This window comes from Heloderma suspectum, chromosome 4 (genome assembly GCF_057233095.1).
Source record: "Heloderma suspectum isolate Gila_16-S chromosome 4, 16-S_ref, whole genome shotgun sequence".
Lineage (NCBI taxonomy): Eukaryota > Metazoa > Chordata > Lepidosauria > Squamata > Helodermatidae > Heloderma > Heloderma suspectum.
Genome location: NC_139461.1, coordinates 43,285,592 through 43,298,635, shown reverse-complemented (window position 1 = coordinate 43,298,635; position 13,044 = coordinate 43,285,592). Strand labels below are relative to the sequence as shown.

General features: G+C 44.8%; 1 protein-coding gene across 2 annotated transcripts in view; it reads right to left on the bottom strand.

Moving 5' to 3' along the window:
* Window positions 1-13,044, bottom strand: part of CCNE2 (cyclin E2) — a 31,942-nt gene extending 18,898 nt beyond the window's left edge. Inside the window, exons 1-7 of one of the 2 annotated variants that reach the window (XM_084849107.1) lie at window positions 12,999-13,044; window positions 10,538-10,575; window positions 10,343-10,445; window positions 9,457-9,504; window positions 8,757-8,908; window positions 7,457-7,592; window positions 5,329-5,475 (exon numbers count right to left, since the gene is read on the bottom strand). In XM_084849107.1, the coding sequence (XP_084705233.1) occupies window positions 5,329-5,475; window positions 7,457-7,592; window positions 8,757-8,908; window positions 9,457-9,504; window positions 10,343-10,445; window positions 10,538-10,551 (600 nt within the window). In that variant the 5' untranslated portion in view covers window positions 10,552-10,575; window positions 12,999-13,044. The remainder of the gene's footprint in view (window positions 1-5,328; window positions 5,476-7,456; window positions 7,593-8,756; window positions 8,909-9,456; window positions 9,505-10,342; window positions 10,446-10,537; window positions 10,576-12,998) is intronic. The other variant, XM_084849109.1, reaches the window with a different exon arrangement.

Genomic DNA, 13,044 nt, shown 5'->3' with positions numbered 1-13,044 from the left:
AAAAATAGATCGCAGATAATGAGCTATCAAATTGCCATGTTGTGTTCCGCAAGAAGAGGAGCAAGATCAATGAAAGGTAATGGAAGACTCAGGGGAGAAGGAGGGGGGAAAGGAAGCGGGTGAAAAAGGAAGTTGTGGTCCTGCATTTAAAACAGAAGCAGAAAGCCCTGTTTTAAATGCAGGATTTTAGGCTGGTGTAGAGATGCCCCGTATTGTGCCAATAAATTCAAGCTTCAAGCCATCTGACCACTTATTTCTCTTTAGTTCATACATAAGTTTCTTCCTCTAGTAAACCAATCTCATTCATTCCCAAGGTCTTAAAAGGGACAGCCCTACAATTGCTATTAAAAATCCACGAAGAGAGCATACAGGTCAGTGCGTTCATCCAGAAACGAACCCATATAGGCTCCTACAGTACAGATAAGATGGCTGGGTTTGCAATAAAGCATGTTGAGTATGTAATCAGGGATAGGCAGTCCAATGCCTTCCCTACGCTTTGGACTACAACTCCCACAATTTCCAGTCATTGGCCATACTGGCTGGGGCTGATGGGAGTTGCAGTCCAAAACATTTGGAGGGCACCTACCTGCTTTAAATGATGTGGGCACTCCAGCAATAAATGTTTTGCCATGTTCCCATGCTGTTAGGCAGACAGCTGTGGGGCTTTCCCTTCAGAAGGTAATGGCAAGAGCCAGGTTGGTGTACGTAAGAACATCAGAAAAGCCCTGCTGGATCAGACCAAGGGTCCATCTAGTCCAGAATTCTGTTCACACAGTGACCAACCAGGTGCCCAGGGGAAACTCACAAGCAGGACATGAATGTGACAGCACCCTCCCGCCCATGTTCCCCAGCAACTGGTGTACACAGGCATACTGCCTCTGATACTGGAGGTAGCACAGAGCCACCAGGACTAATAGCCCTTGATAGCCTTCTTCCCCAGGAATCTGTCTAACCCCTTTTAAAGCCATCCAAATTGGTGGCCATTACTACATCTTGCGGTAGGGAATTCCATGTGTTGTTGTTGTTGTTGTTGTTCAGTCGTTCAGTCGTGTCCGACTCTTCGTGACCCCATGGACCATAGCATGCCAGGCCTTCCTGTCCTGCGCTCTCTCCCGGAGCGTGCTCAAGTTCATATTCATTGCATTGGTAATGCTGTCTAGCCATCTCATCCTCTGCCGTCCCCTTCTCCTTTTGCCTTCAGTCTTTCCCAGCATCAGGGTCTTTTCCAGAGAGTTTTCTCTTCGCATTAGGTGGCCAAAATATTGGAGCTTCAGCTTCATTATCTGTCCTTCCAATGAGCACTCAGGGTTGATTTCCTTTAGGATTGACTGATTTGACCTCCTTGCAGTCCAGGGGACTCGTAAGAGTCTTCTCCAGCACCACAGTTCGAAAGCATCAATTCTTCGGAGCTCAGCCTTCCTTATAGTCCAGCTCTCACAGCCATACATTACTACTGGGAAAACCATAGCTTTGATTAGACGCACCTTTGTCGGCAAGGTGATGTCTCTGCTTCTTACTATGCTGTCTAGGTTTGCCATAGCTTTCCTCCCAAGGAGCAAGCGTCTTTTAATTTCATGGCTACAGTCACCATCTGCGGTGATCTTGGAGCCCAAGAAAGTAAAATCTGTCACTGCTTCCATTTCTTCCCCTTCTATATGCCAGGAAGTGATGGGGCCAGATGCCATGATCTTAGTTTTTTTAATGTTGAGTTTCAAACCAGCTTTTGCACTCTCCTCTTTCACCCTCAACAAGAGGCTCTTGAGACCCTCTTCGCTTTCTGCCATTAGGGTGGTATCGTCTGCATATCAGAGGTTGTTGATAATTCTCCCAGCAATCTTAATTCCGACCTCTGATTCATCCAACCCGGCATTTCTCATGATGTACTCTGCATATAAGTTAAATAAGCAGGGTGACAATATGCAGCCTTGTCGTACTCCTTTCCCAATTTTGAACCAATCGGTTGTTCCATGTCTGGCTCTTACTGTTGCTTCTTGACCCTCGTACAGGTTTCTCAGGAGACAGGTAAGGTGGTCTGGTACTCCCATCACTTTAAGAATTTGCCACAGTTTGTTGTGATCCACACAATCAAAGGCTTTAGCGTAGTCAATGAAGCAGAAATAGACGTTTTTCTGGAATTCTCTTGCTTTCTCCATGATTCAGCGAATGTTGGCGATTTGATCTCTAGTTCCTCTGCCTCTTCAAAACCCAGCTTGTACTTCCGGTAGTTCTCGGTTCGCATACTGCTGAAGCCTAGCTTGTAGGATTTTGAGCATCACCTTGCTGGCATGTGAAATGAGCGCAATTGTGCGGTAGTTTGAACACTCTTTGGCGCTGCCCTTCTTTGGAATTGGAATGTAAACTGACCTTTTCTGGTCTTGTGGCCACTGTTGAGTGTTCCAGATTTGTTGGCATATTGAATGCAGCACTTTAACAGCATCATCTTTTAGGATTTTAAATAGCTCGGCTGGAATACTGTCATCTCCGCTGGCTCTTTGTTGTTACTAATGCTTCCTAAGGCCCACTTGACTTCACTCTCGAGGATGTCCGGCTCAAGTTCAGTGACCGCACTATCATGGCTATCAGGGACATTCAGATCTTTCCTGTATAGTTCTTCTGTGTATTCTTGCCACCTCTTCTTAATCTCATCTGCTTCTGTTAGGTCCCTGCCTTCTTTGTCCTTGATCATGCCCGTCTTTGCACAAAACGTTCCCTTGAGATCTCCAATTTTCTTGAAGAGATCTCTAGTCTTTCCCATTCTGTTGTTTTACTCGATTTCTTTGCATTGTTCATTTAAGAAGGCCTTCTTGTCTCTCCTTGCTATTCTCTGGAACTCTGCATTCAGTTGGGTATATCTTCCCCTTTCTCCATTGCTTTTCGCTTCCCTTCTTTCGTGAGCTACTTGTAAAGCCTCATCAGACAGCCACTTTGCTTTCTTGAATTTCTTTTTCTTTGGGATGGATTTCGTTGCTGCCTCCTGAACAATGTTACGGACCTCCGTCCATAGTTCCTCAGGCACTCTGTCTATCAGGTCTAATCCCTGAAATCTATTCCTCACCTCCACTGTATATTCATAAGGGATATGATTTAGGTCATACCTGAACGGTTTAGTGGTTTTCCCGACGTTCTTCAATTTAAGCCGAAATTTTGCAAGAAGCAGCTCATGATCTGAGCCACAGTCAGCTCCAGGTCTTGTTTTTACTGACTGTATGGAGCTTTTCCATCTTCGGCTGCAAAGGACATAATCAATCTGATTTCGATATTGACCATCTGGTGACGTCCATGTGTAGAGTCGCCTCTTGTGCTGTTGGAAAAGAGTGTTTGCTAAGATCAGCATGTTCTCTTGGCAAAACTCTATTAGCTTTTGTCCTGCTTCATTTTGTACACCAAGGCCATGCCTGCCTGTTATCCCGGTGATTTCTTGACTTCCTACTTTAGCATTCCAATCACCTATGATGAAGAGGACATCTTTTTTGGGTGTTAGTTCTAGAAGGTGTTGTAGGTCTTCATAGAACCGATCAACCTCAGCTTCTTCGGCCTCAGTGGTTGGGGCATAGACTTGAATTACTGTGATGTTGAATGGTTTGCCTTGGATTCGTACTGAGATCATTCTATCGTTTTTAAGATTGTACCCCAGTACTGCTTTTCCCACCCTTTTGTTGACTATGACTGCTACTCCATTTCTTCTAAGGGATTCTTGCCCACAGTAGTAGATATGATAGTCACCTGAATTAAATTCGCCCATGCCTGTCCATTTTAGTCCGCTGATTCCCAAGATGTCGATGTTCAGTCTTGCCATCTTATGTTTGACCACCTCCAGCTTACCTTGATTCATTGATCTGACATTCCAGGTTCCTAAACAATATTGTTCTTTACAGCATCGGATTTTCTTTTCACCACCAGACACATCCACAGCTGAGTGTCCTTTCAGGTTTGGCCCAGCCGCTTCACTCTTTCTGGCGCTACTTGGAAATACCCTCTGCTCTTCCCCAGTAGCATATTGGACACCTTCCGACCTGAGGGGCTCATCTTCCGGCGTCATCTCTTTTAGCCTTGTGATACGTTCCATGGGGTTTTCTTGGCAAGAATACTGGAGTGGGTTGCCATTTCCTTCTCCAGTGGACCACATTTTGTCAGAACCCTCTGCCATGACCTGTCCGTCTTGGGTGGCCCTGCACGGCATAGCTTATGGCTTCATTGAGTTACGCAAGCCCCTTCGCCACAACAAGGCAGTGATCCATGAAGGGGAGGGAATTCCATACTTTTGACTAAGCACTGTGTGAAGGAGTCCTTCCTTTTGTCTGTCCTGAATCTCCCACCAATCAGCTTCGTGGGATGACCCTGGGTTCTAGTATTACAACAGAGGGAGAAAAATGTCTCCCTGTCCATATTCTCTACACCATGCATAATTTTGTACACCTCTATCATGTCTCCCCTTACTTGCCTTTTTTCCCCAAGCTAAACAATCCCATCTTAGGGGAGTTGCTCCAGCCCCTTCATTATTTTAGTTTCCCTTTCCTGCACTTTTTCTAGATCTACAGTATCTTTTTAGGTGCTTAGGTGTAGTGCTTAGAGCATCTAGTCTAGACTAGGAATGGGAAAACCCAGGTCCAAATCCCCACTCAGCAACTCGAAGGGAAGCTAGGATAAAAAATAAAAAGTTTAGGCACATCCAAGAATTGGGCTACTTTCTGCCTTCAGTTCTTGAGGGATGCATTTGATTGTGACCAGAATCATGATAAGAACTCTGGGATTAAGTACACAAAGAGGAAAACCAGTAAATGGGATTATAATGGCAGTTTGGGCTGCCATTTGTGCCAAGAGCCATTATTAGTGTGTGAACTGTACAACTTAGGACATTCACCTTTTACTCATTAATAAACCACGCCAATCTACTTTAATCTAGCAGTTCCTTTTACAGTAGCTACACTGGGATGGACTATGTACTGATGTTTACATTTTATGTTATTAATTGGTTCAATCCAGAATCTGCCTTCTGTCGGTTGAAGGGCTCCGCTCACAGGTGCCTCCATCCAAATTTTTGGGGAACCTGCCTCCCCTCACCACTGCATCACAGGTCACCATTTTCAGCACCCCTTACCCATTGTGCAGCATTTTCAGGGGCCTGCCGTGGAGAGGAGGGGGTGGGGAAATCCATTTCTGCCTGTCCACTTCAATGTCCCTAATTCTGGAGCCTACCCACTGTACTGAATATTTGTTTTTTGTGTATACTGTCCTGAAATCCATTTTGTGGATGAAGGCATTATTTTTATTTTTAAGGAAGTATAAAATAAGTTCAATACAATTATGGGTTTACAAACTGCTACTTACCTCAAGCTTGGAAGCAATGAACAATGTTGTGATCCCTATGAGTTGAAGCATGGTTTTGTTTATGTTCTTTTGAGTCAACATGAATCTATCAAAAAAGTCTTGTGCCAAGTAGAATGTTTCCCTGTGGAGTGTGTATACTTCACATACCTATTATAGAATGAACTTTGTTTACTCAGGGTCATTTGAACTGCAAACAATATTCTGAATACCAAGCACAAATGTTTTCCCCCTTGTAAATCATGTCCTCTTATTTTAAAATTGGCTTTAATGTATTCTATCAAAAAACAAATATACTCCTCCACATATGCATAACAGGATTTTCAAAATACATCTTTATTGTAAAGGGAAAAGTTTCCCAATCATTCTATTTGTTATTCCAAAACATGTATTCATTATTAATATTTATGTACTGCCTTTCCACAAATGTTACTAAGTTGGTGTACAATTCAAATAAATATACATAATATAAAAGCAATAAAACACTATTAACACATAAGTACATTGAAACAAGATTAAAACCACTAAAACCAGTATTTCTAAAACTGGGATCTTTGCTCCTCCTATCATTATTATTATTATATTTATTTATATCCCGTCTTTTCCCCAATACTAGGACTCATAGCAACATTGCTATCATAGCAACATTGCTCCTGTAAATTTACTAGGTACAGCTAAATCCTATACACATGCTTGGAATTTGAGGAAGTTTCTTGTATTAGGTGCACACACAATCCTGGCAGCCATAATCAAGAGAAAGTAGGGTTTTGAGACTACCTTTAAAAAAAAGGTTAACAATATCTTAGGATCCATTGATAACATTTCCCCTGGAGTATCATTAAAAGCCTCGAATATATACTGTCAATATTCTCTAGCCTTCAAGCAAAACGAACAACGGAGAAAGATGATCTTTTACTCTCCCACATTTCCAACAGGTATTTGACTGCTTGTTTTTGATGATTTAAGCTCGTATTTGGTAGCAGTCCACACCTGAAAGAGTTTTCGCATAACACCAAGGTAATGATGCGTGTATTCACCTTTGTCCAAAAATATGACCACTCTTCTACAGTGATTGAGACCAATGGGTTAATTGCCCATCTAGCCCAGTATATTTGACTACTTCCCTTTAAGAATAATAGGATGTAGTCCACCCTTCCCTAACCTGGCGCCCTCCAGACATGTTGGACTGCAACTCTCATCCTTCCCAGCCAGCATGGCCAATGGTGGAAGTTGCAGTACAGTGTATCTGGAGGGCACCTGGTTGGTGAAGGCTAATCCAGTATATTTGAGATAATGCTCTCTTCAGGCCTGAAATGAAGCCAGAGCCATTCTTAAAATTGAAATGAAAGCAACCTTTGCTTGTAGGATCAGTGTTTTATCTAGTTCCCCCACCCCACTCCCAAATGACAGGGCTAGCCTACTTTATCATTCGTATGGGGGTGGGGAAGAATGCTGCAATCCCAAACAAGTCTATTTGGAACCAGAGACCCAGTAAAGTCAGCGGGATTTTGTTCTAACACTTCTCCACGTGTAGGACAACTGCACAGAGAAGGGAGGAGCAGGCCCAGACCACTAGCCCCATCTCCATCATCACATGTGCTGCTATTCCTGCTGCTTTAACAGACGCATGTTGGAATAATGACTGCAAAGGGGTGCCTTACACATATAGGCCCTCTATGTGACCAGGACCCTTGATCATACAGGGATCTTGATCAGGTGCACTATGTAAAGATGCATGCACGTAGGTGCTCCTTTGTAGACGTTGTGCTGAATGAATGTATGTCAAGGGGGTCAGGGCTAGTAGCACACGTAACACTGGAATGGAACCAGCGGGCAGTCCCACTCCCCGCTTCTCCTTGTGTTTACCCTATGCAATGGAGAAAATCTGAATAGGGCTCAAATGTGCTTTGAATCTCAACATAAGCTCCTCTTTCCCCCATTAATTCATTATGAGAAGGCCTAAAAATAAATATTAAACACTGCTATTTTAAAGCTAGTGCTGTCATCTAAGAGTTAAAGAAAACGCACCAGGTTAAAACGTTAAAAAAATTAAATGGTCAAGTTTTTTGAGCAGACTACAATTTCATATTGCCTTATATCATGCTTATTAAGTTCATGCTTTAATACTCACCTCCAGAAGCCAGTCCAATAGGATTGATCTCATATGTGGCTGCAGGTTTGAGTGCAGAGATGTGAAATGTTTGCAGTGAGAATACTTGCTTTCTTTTTTTAGAATGTTGGACCAGACATCTTTAGAACTTCCCCAACTAAAACCAAGGCAGACATTTAAGTTTCAGTTTAGGAAAAGAAGCAAATGTCTCAGCATAAAATAGGTCGCCTCGGCAAAAATTTGATTTCAGTGGGTTGAGACCAAATGCTTTGATTTGGTCAATGCAGTTTACTATTTCTAGTTTCTAAATCAAAGCATCTTAATTTTACACCCTTTGTGCCATTTGCATGATCCAATTATCCATCCCCTCTGAGACAGGCATTATACGGATGTCTGCCTTCCCCTTAAATTGGGGAAACATCCCACCTTCTCCCAGAGCTATGGTCCCAATCTAAAGAACCCTTGGAGCTGCTTTTTAACTTTGGAAATCTAATCCTTGATCTCCTATTTCACATGTAAATCCATTGCTCAAATCACTCAGCTTCTAAGCAATTTGTCATCCTAAGATCTGGAAGATTTTTTTTAGTAAGTAGAATATCTAGTCTTTAGATTGCACCACTCCAACATGAGACTCACAGGTCTTAAAATGTTAACAATTTAATTGTATTGTATGTATCGTATGTTCATTATATTTTAACATGAACCAGCAGTGCAGAAACATGGACACATTTTTGTTCTGAAACTGATCATCAACGGGAACTTAGAATTTCATGCCAATTTTTACTCTTGGAGGGAGGAAGGCCACAAAAGCTAGATATAGAAGACACGTTTTATCTGCTGTATAAATGTGTTATTCCCAAATCTTACCACTTTCTTCTCATGCAATAAAAAAGTTACCAATATAAGAGAGCCTACACAACAACACTTGATGATTTGCCACCATGATGTTTAAGCATTCTTCATGGAATGCCAGCCCTATATGTAACTTACATCAGAGATAGCTTTTCCCCCTAGTAATTGCAGGTAATATTCTAAGATGCAACTGGTCCATCAGGATTTCACAGCTTAGTTTTCAGCATTTCCCTTGAAAATACGCAGAGCATTCAGGCCAAGGACTAAAAACAAGACCCTCACAACATTAGCTGCATTATTCATTGATTGGTCCTCTGCATTTTCCAAATAACACTAAAACCAAGTCAAGGGCTAGCCACTATTACAGAGTTTGAATGACACAGAAAATAAGTTTTGGAATCCCATTCTTCCTGCTAATATATCAATATGCAGCAATGTCACAACTGTTTTTACTTAACGTTAGGCTTACCTAAGTTCTGGTAAAGGTGATGGATTTATGAAGAGGTTTCTGAACCTGTATTTTTTGAATCTGGAGAAGTCAGTGGTCGCTGCTTCTTTGTGAGGAGTTTCTATTATTATGCAAGGGGAGATGCCGCCTGATATTGTGGATGGCCAACAGCTCTACAAATGAGATATTAAGAATTAGTTTCAAACCGTAATACAATTCTGAGCAAGACACTTTATTGAAAAATAGCACTGTCTCCATTTCAGCCTTGAGAAACCTTTCACTTGTTCTTAATACATTTACTGGCCCTGAGAAATCAGATCCCAAAGCATTTTGCCCAAACTACTGCAGCAATATATTTAGTGTTCATTGTAGTACATAATCAACATTTACTACATTATCCTTCTGAGAAGCTGAAAAGAATTTTGTCTTGCTGGAATACATTATAAGGAAACTGCAGTATTATTAATCTACATACTAGCAGCCAATGTCCACTACTTTTTATAAGGCAGAAATAATACAAGCCACTACAGATACTCATTCCCTCCACTAATTTAGTTTAAAAAAACGCAGCTTTCCCCAACAGAGAAGTGAATGAAGAACCCCCTGCTCAAGCTAACCAGCAAGTGGCTATCCTGAAGTTTAACTATCTTAAAATATTTCACATCCCAAAGCACGTAGACCAACTCAGTTCTGAAGTGATGTTTATGCAGGTCAATATTACCTTAATTTCATACTGATATTTCATGTTTTCTTCCTTTCTTTTGGGGTCCTTTGGAAAGCAAACATGGATGCACAGTGATTAATATAAACCAGGAACCAACGAACACTCAACTCTCCAGGTATATCAAGAACTCAAGAATAGGGACATTAAGGGCTTCGATGCACTACTTGTTTTTGAAAGTCATTTATTAACTCCTGATAACATACATCTATGCAACCAAGAACCACACCTATTAAAACGGCGTTAAGATAAAGACTTCCCCTATTTAAGGGCAAACATATACTTTAGGTCTATGAGCAACAAAAAGCAGAATACCCTTAGTAGCATCCAATCTCATATAGTACTTAATATAATGCTTTTGCTGATTAAACTCCCACACAAGTTATCGTCGGCACTCTTACGTAGTGGTATACAAAAAAGACTGGCACTAGATTTGAGGGGTATCACCTGGTGTGTCCCCCAACCCCGCTAAGGTTGCTGGTGGCGATGGGTGGCAACAGAGCTGCAACCTGCAGTGTGGCTGGGAGCCATTTTTAATTTCTCCACAATGCATATCACCAGGGCATTGAGGAACATGTAAAACAGTGTGCGGCTCACCACAAACTAAATTAGGGCTGCGGGGGGGGGGGAAGTAGGTAGACCCAGCAATAGATAGCCTCAGTACCTGTGGCCCCTTGGCAAGTGCCCAGGGATACTGGGTGATAATGCCAGCCCTGTATACGAATACTGTCTCTATGTTACAGATACACACATGAGGCCAAGAGATCATGGCTTGTCTAAGGTCACCCAATGGATTCTTGGCTGGGATGTGAATCAGGCTGTCTCAGCCAAGATTCTTATCCGGTATTCTACACCCAATTCTGAGACCGCTTAAACTCCTACCCACCTGCATTGCTTTCCTTTTTCTGTTCTGAAGAGATGCTGGCGCCTGCAGTTCTTGTGGAGATGTATCCTGGCAAGGCTGATGCAGTTTAGCTTGCAAACGATTGCTGTAGAAAGGCAAAGACATTTCTTCCGTCAAGACAGCAGGGAGTGCAGTGCTAAACATACATTGTAGCTTATTATAAAAGTGACAAGTTACCTGCGCCTTGACATCTTATTAAAATTCCAGATACTTGCCTGCAAATGAGAGAAGCCCATATGTTAACTCAAGGCATACACAAAGTGCTATTTAGCACGAATTAAGTCCAACTCCCAGTGAACACACGCATGCCAGTGGTATATTCCCTCAGCTACCATGGCAGAAATATCTGAGACCAAGAACAAAAGGCTGATGCATAAACAAACAGCACATCCTACGTCCTGGCAAAGCACGATATGCACGGCTAGGAGCAAAGAAGTGCTCCACAGTGAAGCAGGCACCTGTTGCCTTGTGACAACCCTATGCTTGGAACAGGAAGTCAGCCGGGCAAATTGCCCACACGGGTCACATTCTAATCCCTGATAAAAAAAAAACCCTGTACACCTGAATTGAAGGGGTTGAGATGGCAGAACAGCGCACAGCAAGTCCCCCAAATCGCAGCCATCTGCGTGAACTGCCAAGGTTACATTTTGTTTGTACACATAAAAGTGAAAGTTACCCTTCCCATGATCCATGTGCACACTGGTCAATTTCAGGTTCAACCAGCTCTGTTGCCTCTCAATCTCTGCCAGTAGCCATTTTGTTCCCAATTTTAATGCCTTGCTCTAGGCATTATTGGAGTACAACACTTGCCTGAATAATAAGCGGCATTGGTTTGTGTACTTTACAAACAGCCACCATTCACTCAGAATCAACCCCACCCTCATAGCATTCTTGAGAACTGGGACAACTTGTGTGTGCATAAATAACTAATTTTATAGGTGAAAATATTTTAGGCACACAAAATATATGTACAAAGAAATTCACAATTTCTACTTTTCCCAGAACATCATGATGGCTTAATTATTACAAAGAGACACATTGTGGTTTTTTACTCACTAATTAACAAACAAAAAACCCAACTTCATCTCCCCCCCCCCCACGCCTTTCAGTAGGCGGTTGCCATTTGTTCTACCCCTCTCTGCCAAGCTGGGAGGGGGGAGCTCTAGAAGCGACCCCCGCCCCTTCCAATCAGCCGAGCCGGCTATACGCGACTCTCCGTCCCCGCGCCAATTTACAGAAAGCGGGTAAGTGCAGGAGGCGGCAACAGCAGGCTGGACTCTCTGGGCGTCTTCCCCGATTGCCGCCACCCTCCACCAGCCTGCGAGTGAAGCTGCCGCTGGCCCCAAAGGATGCAACATAAAAAGAGGATGGTGGACAAAAAAAGAAGAAAAAGTCTGGCAAAAGGGGGGGGGGGGAGAGAGAAAGACCCATGCGGGAATGATTTCAGGTGGGATATATATATTTATTTATTTCCCGCCTCCACTTAAAGGCATCCTGAAAAGTGGAGCCATATAGCCTCACCCCAAGATATGGAGAGGAAATATAGAGAGGGTAAAGTTAGAATCCCCGATCCCCCCTTCTCCCCCCGCCCTGCATTAAGGCATCTTCCCTCCAAAGAGAGCAAACCCAGCCGCCCACACCTCCCCCCCCCACAAAAGGCACCGATCGTGTCCCTCCACTCGCTGCCCCCCCAGCAGGCAAATCAAGGGCCAAAGCGGGGCGATCCTAGAAGAGCGATGACGCTCCCCAACCTGCCTCTCTCTCTCCCGCCTTCCAGCTCTCCCACGATAAGGGCGGTGGGGAGGCGATTTTTCCCCTCACGTACAAACAATATTTTCTTCCACAGCCCCACGTACAATATGGGGTGAAAGAGAAGTGAAGAGCTCGGGACGGCCCGGGAAGCTGCCAGGCGGGCTCTCCACCCCCTTTCCCTCCTTTGCACCGAAGGAGGGAGTCTCGCTCGCTCTCTCCCTCCAAAAATCTCACGCACACCCAGCAAGGGCAGGCCGATTAAGCCAGTTCTTGGGCGCCCCCCTCCACATGCACACGCATACGCGAGAGGTCTGTACGTCCCCCCTCGGGGGGCTGGATGGAGGGTGACCCCATGGAACCCCCCCTCCCCGAGGGGAGTCTCTCATCGCGCCCAGGGCTCCATCGGGAAGGAGGAGGAGGAGGAGGAGGAGGGGAAGGGGGGAGAAATCGAGCCAGGAGCAATCCCTGTCCCCGGGGAGGGGACACCCCGTTTTCCCGCCTCGACACCCCCCACCTTGGCCCCACGGAGCGCCCCCGAGGGCGGATGGGCCGGGGATCCCCGCTATTTCCTCCTCCCCGCCTCTTTCTCCCTCCAAAAAGCCGAGCCGGCAGGCTGGAGGGCGGGCATCCCGCCTTCTGCTGCCGCTTCCTTCTCCAGAGAAGCCCCACCGCTGGAGCTCCGCCACCCGCAGCCCACGCTCATATGAGCCCCCCCGGCACCCACCCCCATGAAGACCCCCTCAGCGCTTACGGGGGGCACCCGCCAGCCCCCACCCGCAGTCCACACGGGCACTCGCCCGCCCAGCCCCGTGCCCTGGGCAGGCTGAGGCCGCGGGGCCCTTGCCCAGGCACTGCCACCCCTCCCGGTAGCCCCCCGGCCCCGCACCTCGGCCGCCACCGCTGCTCCTGCCGCCCAGACCCGAACTGTTCTC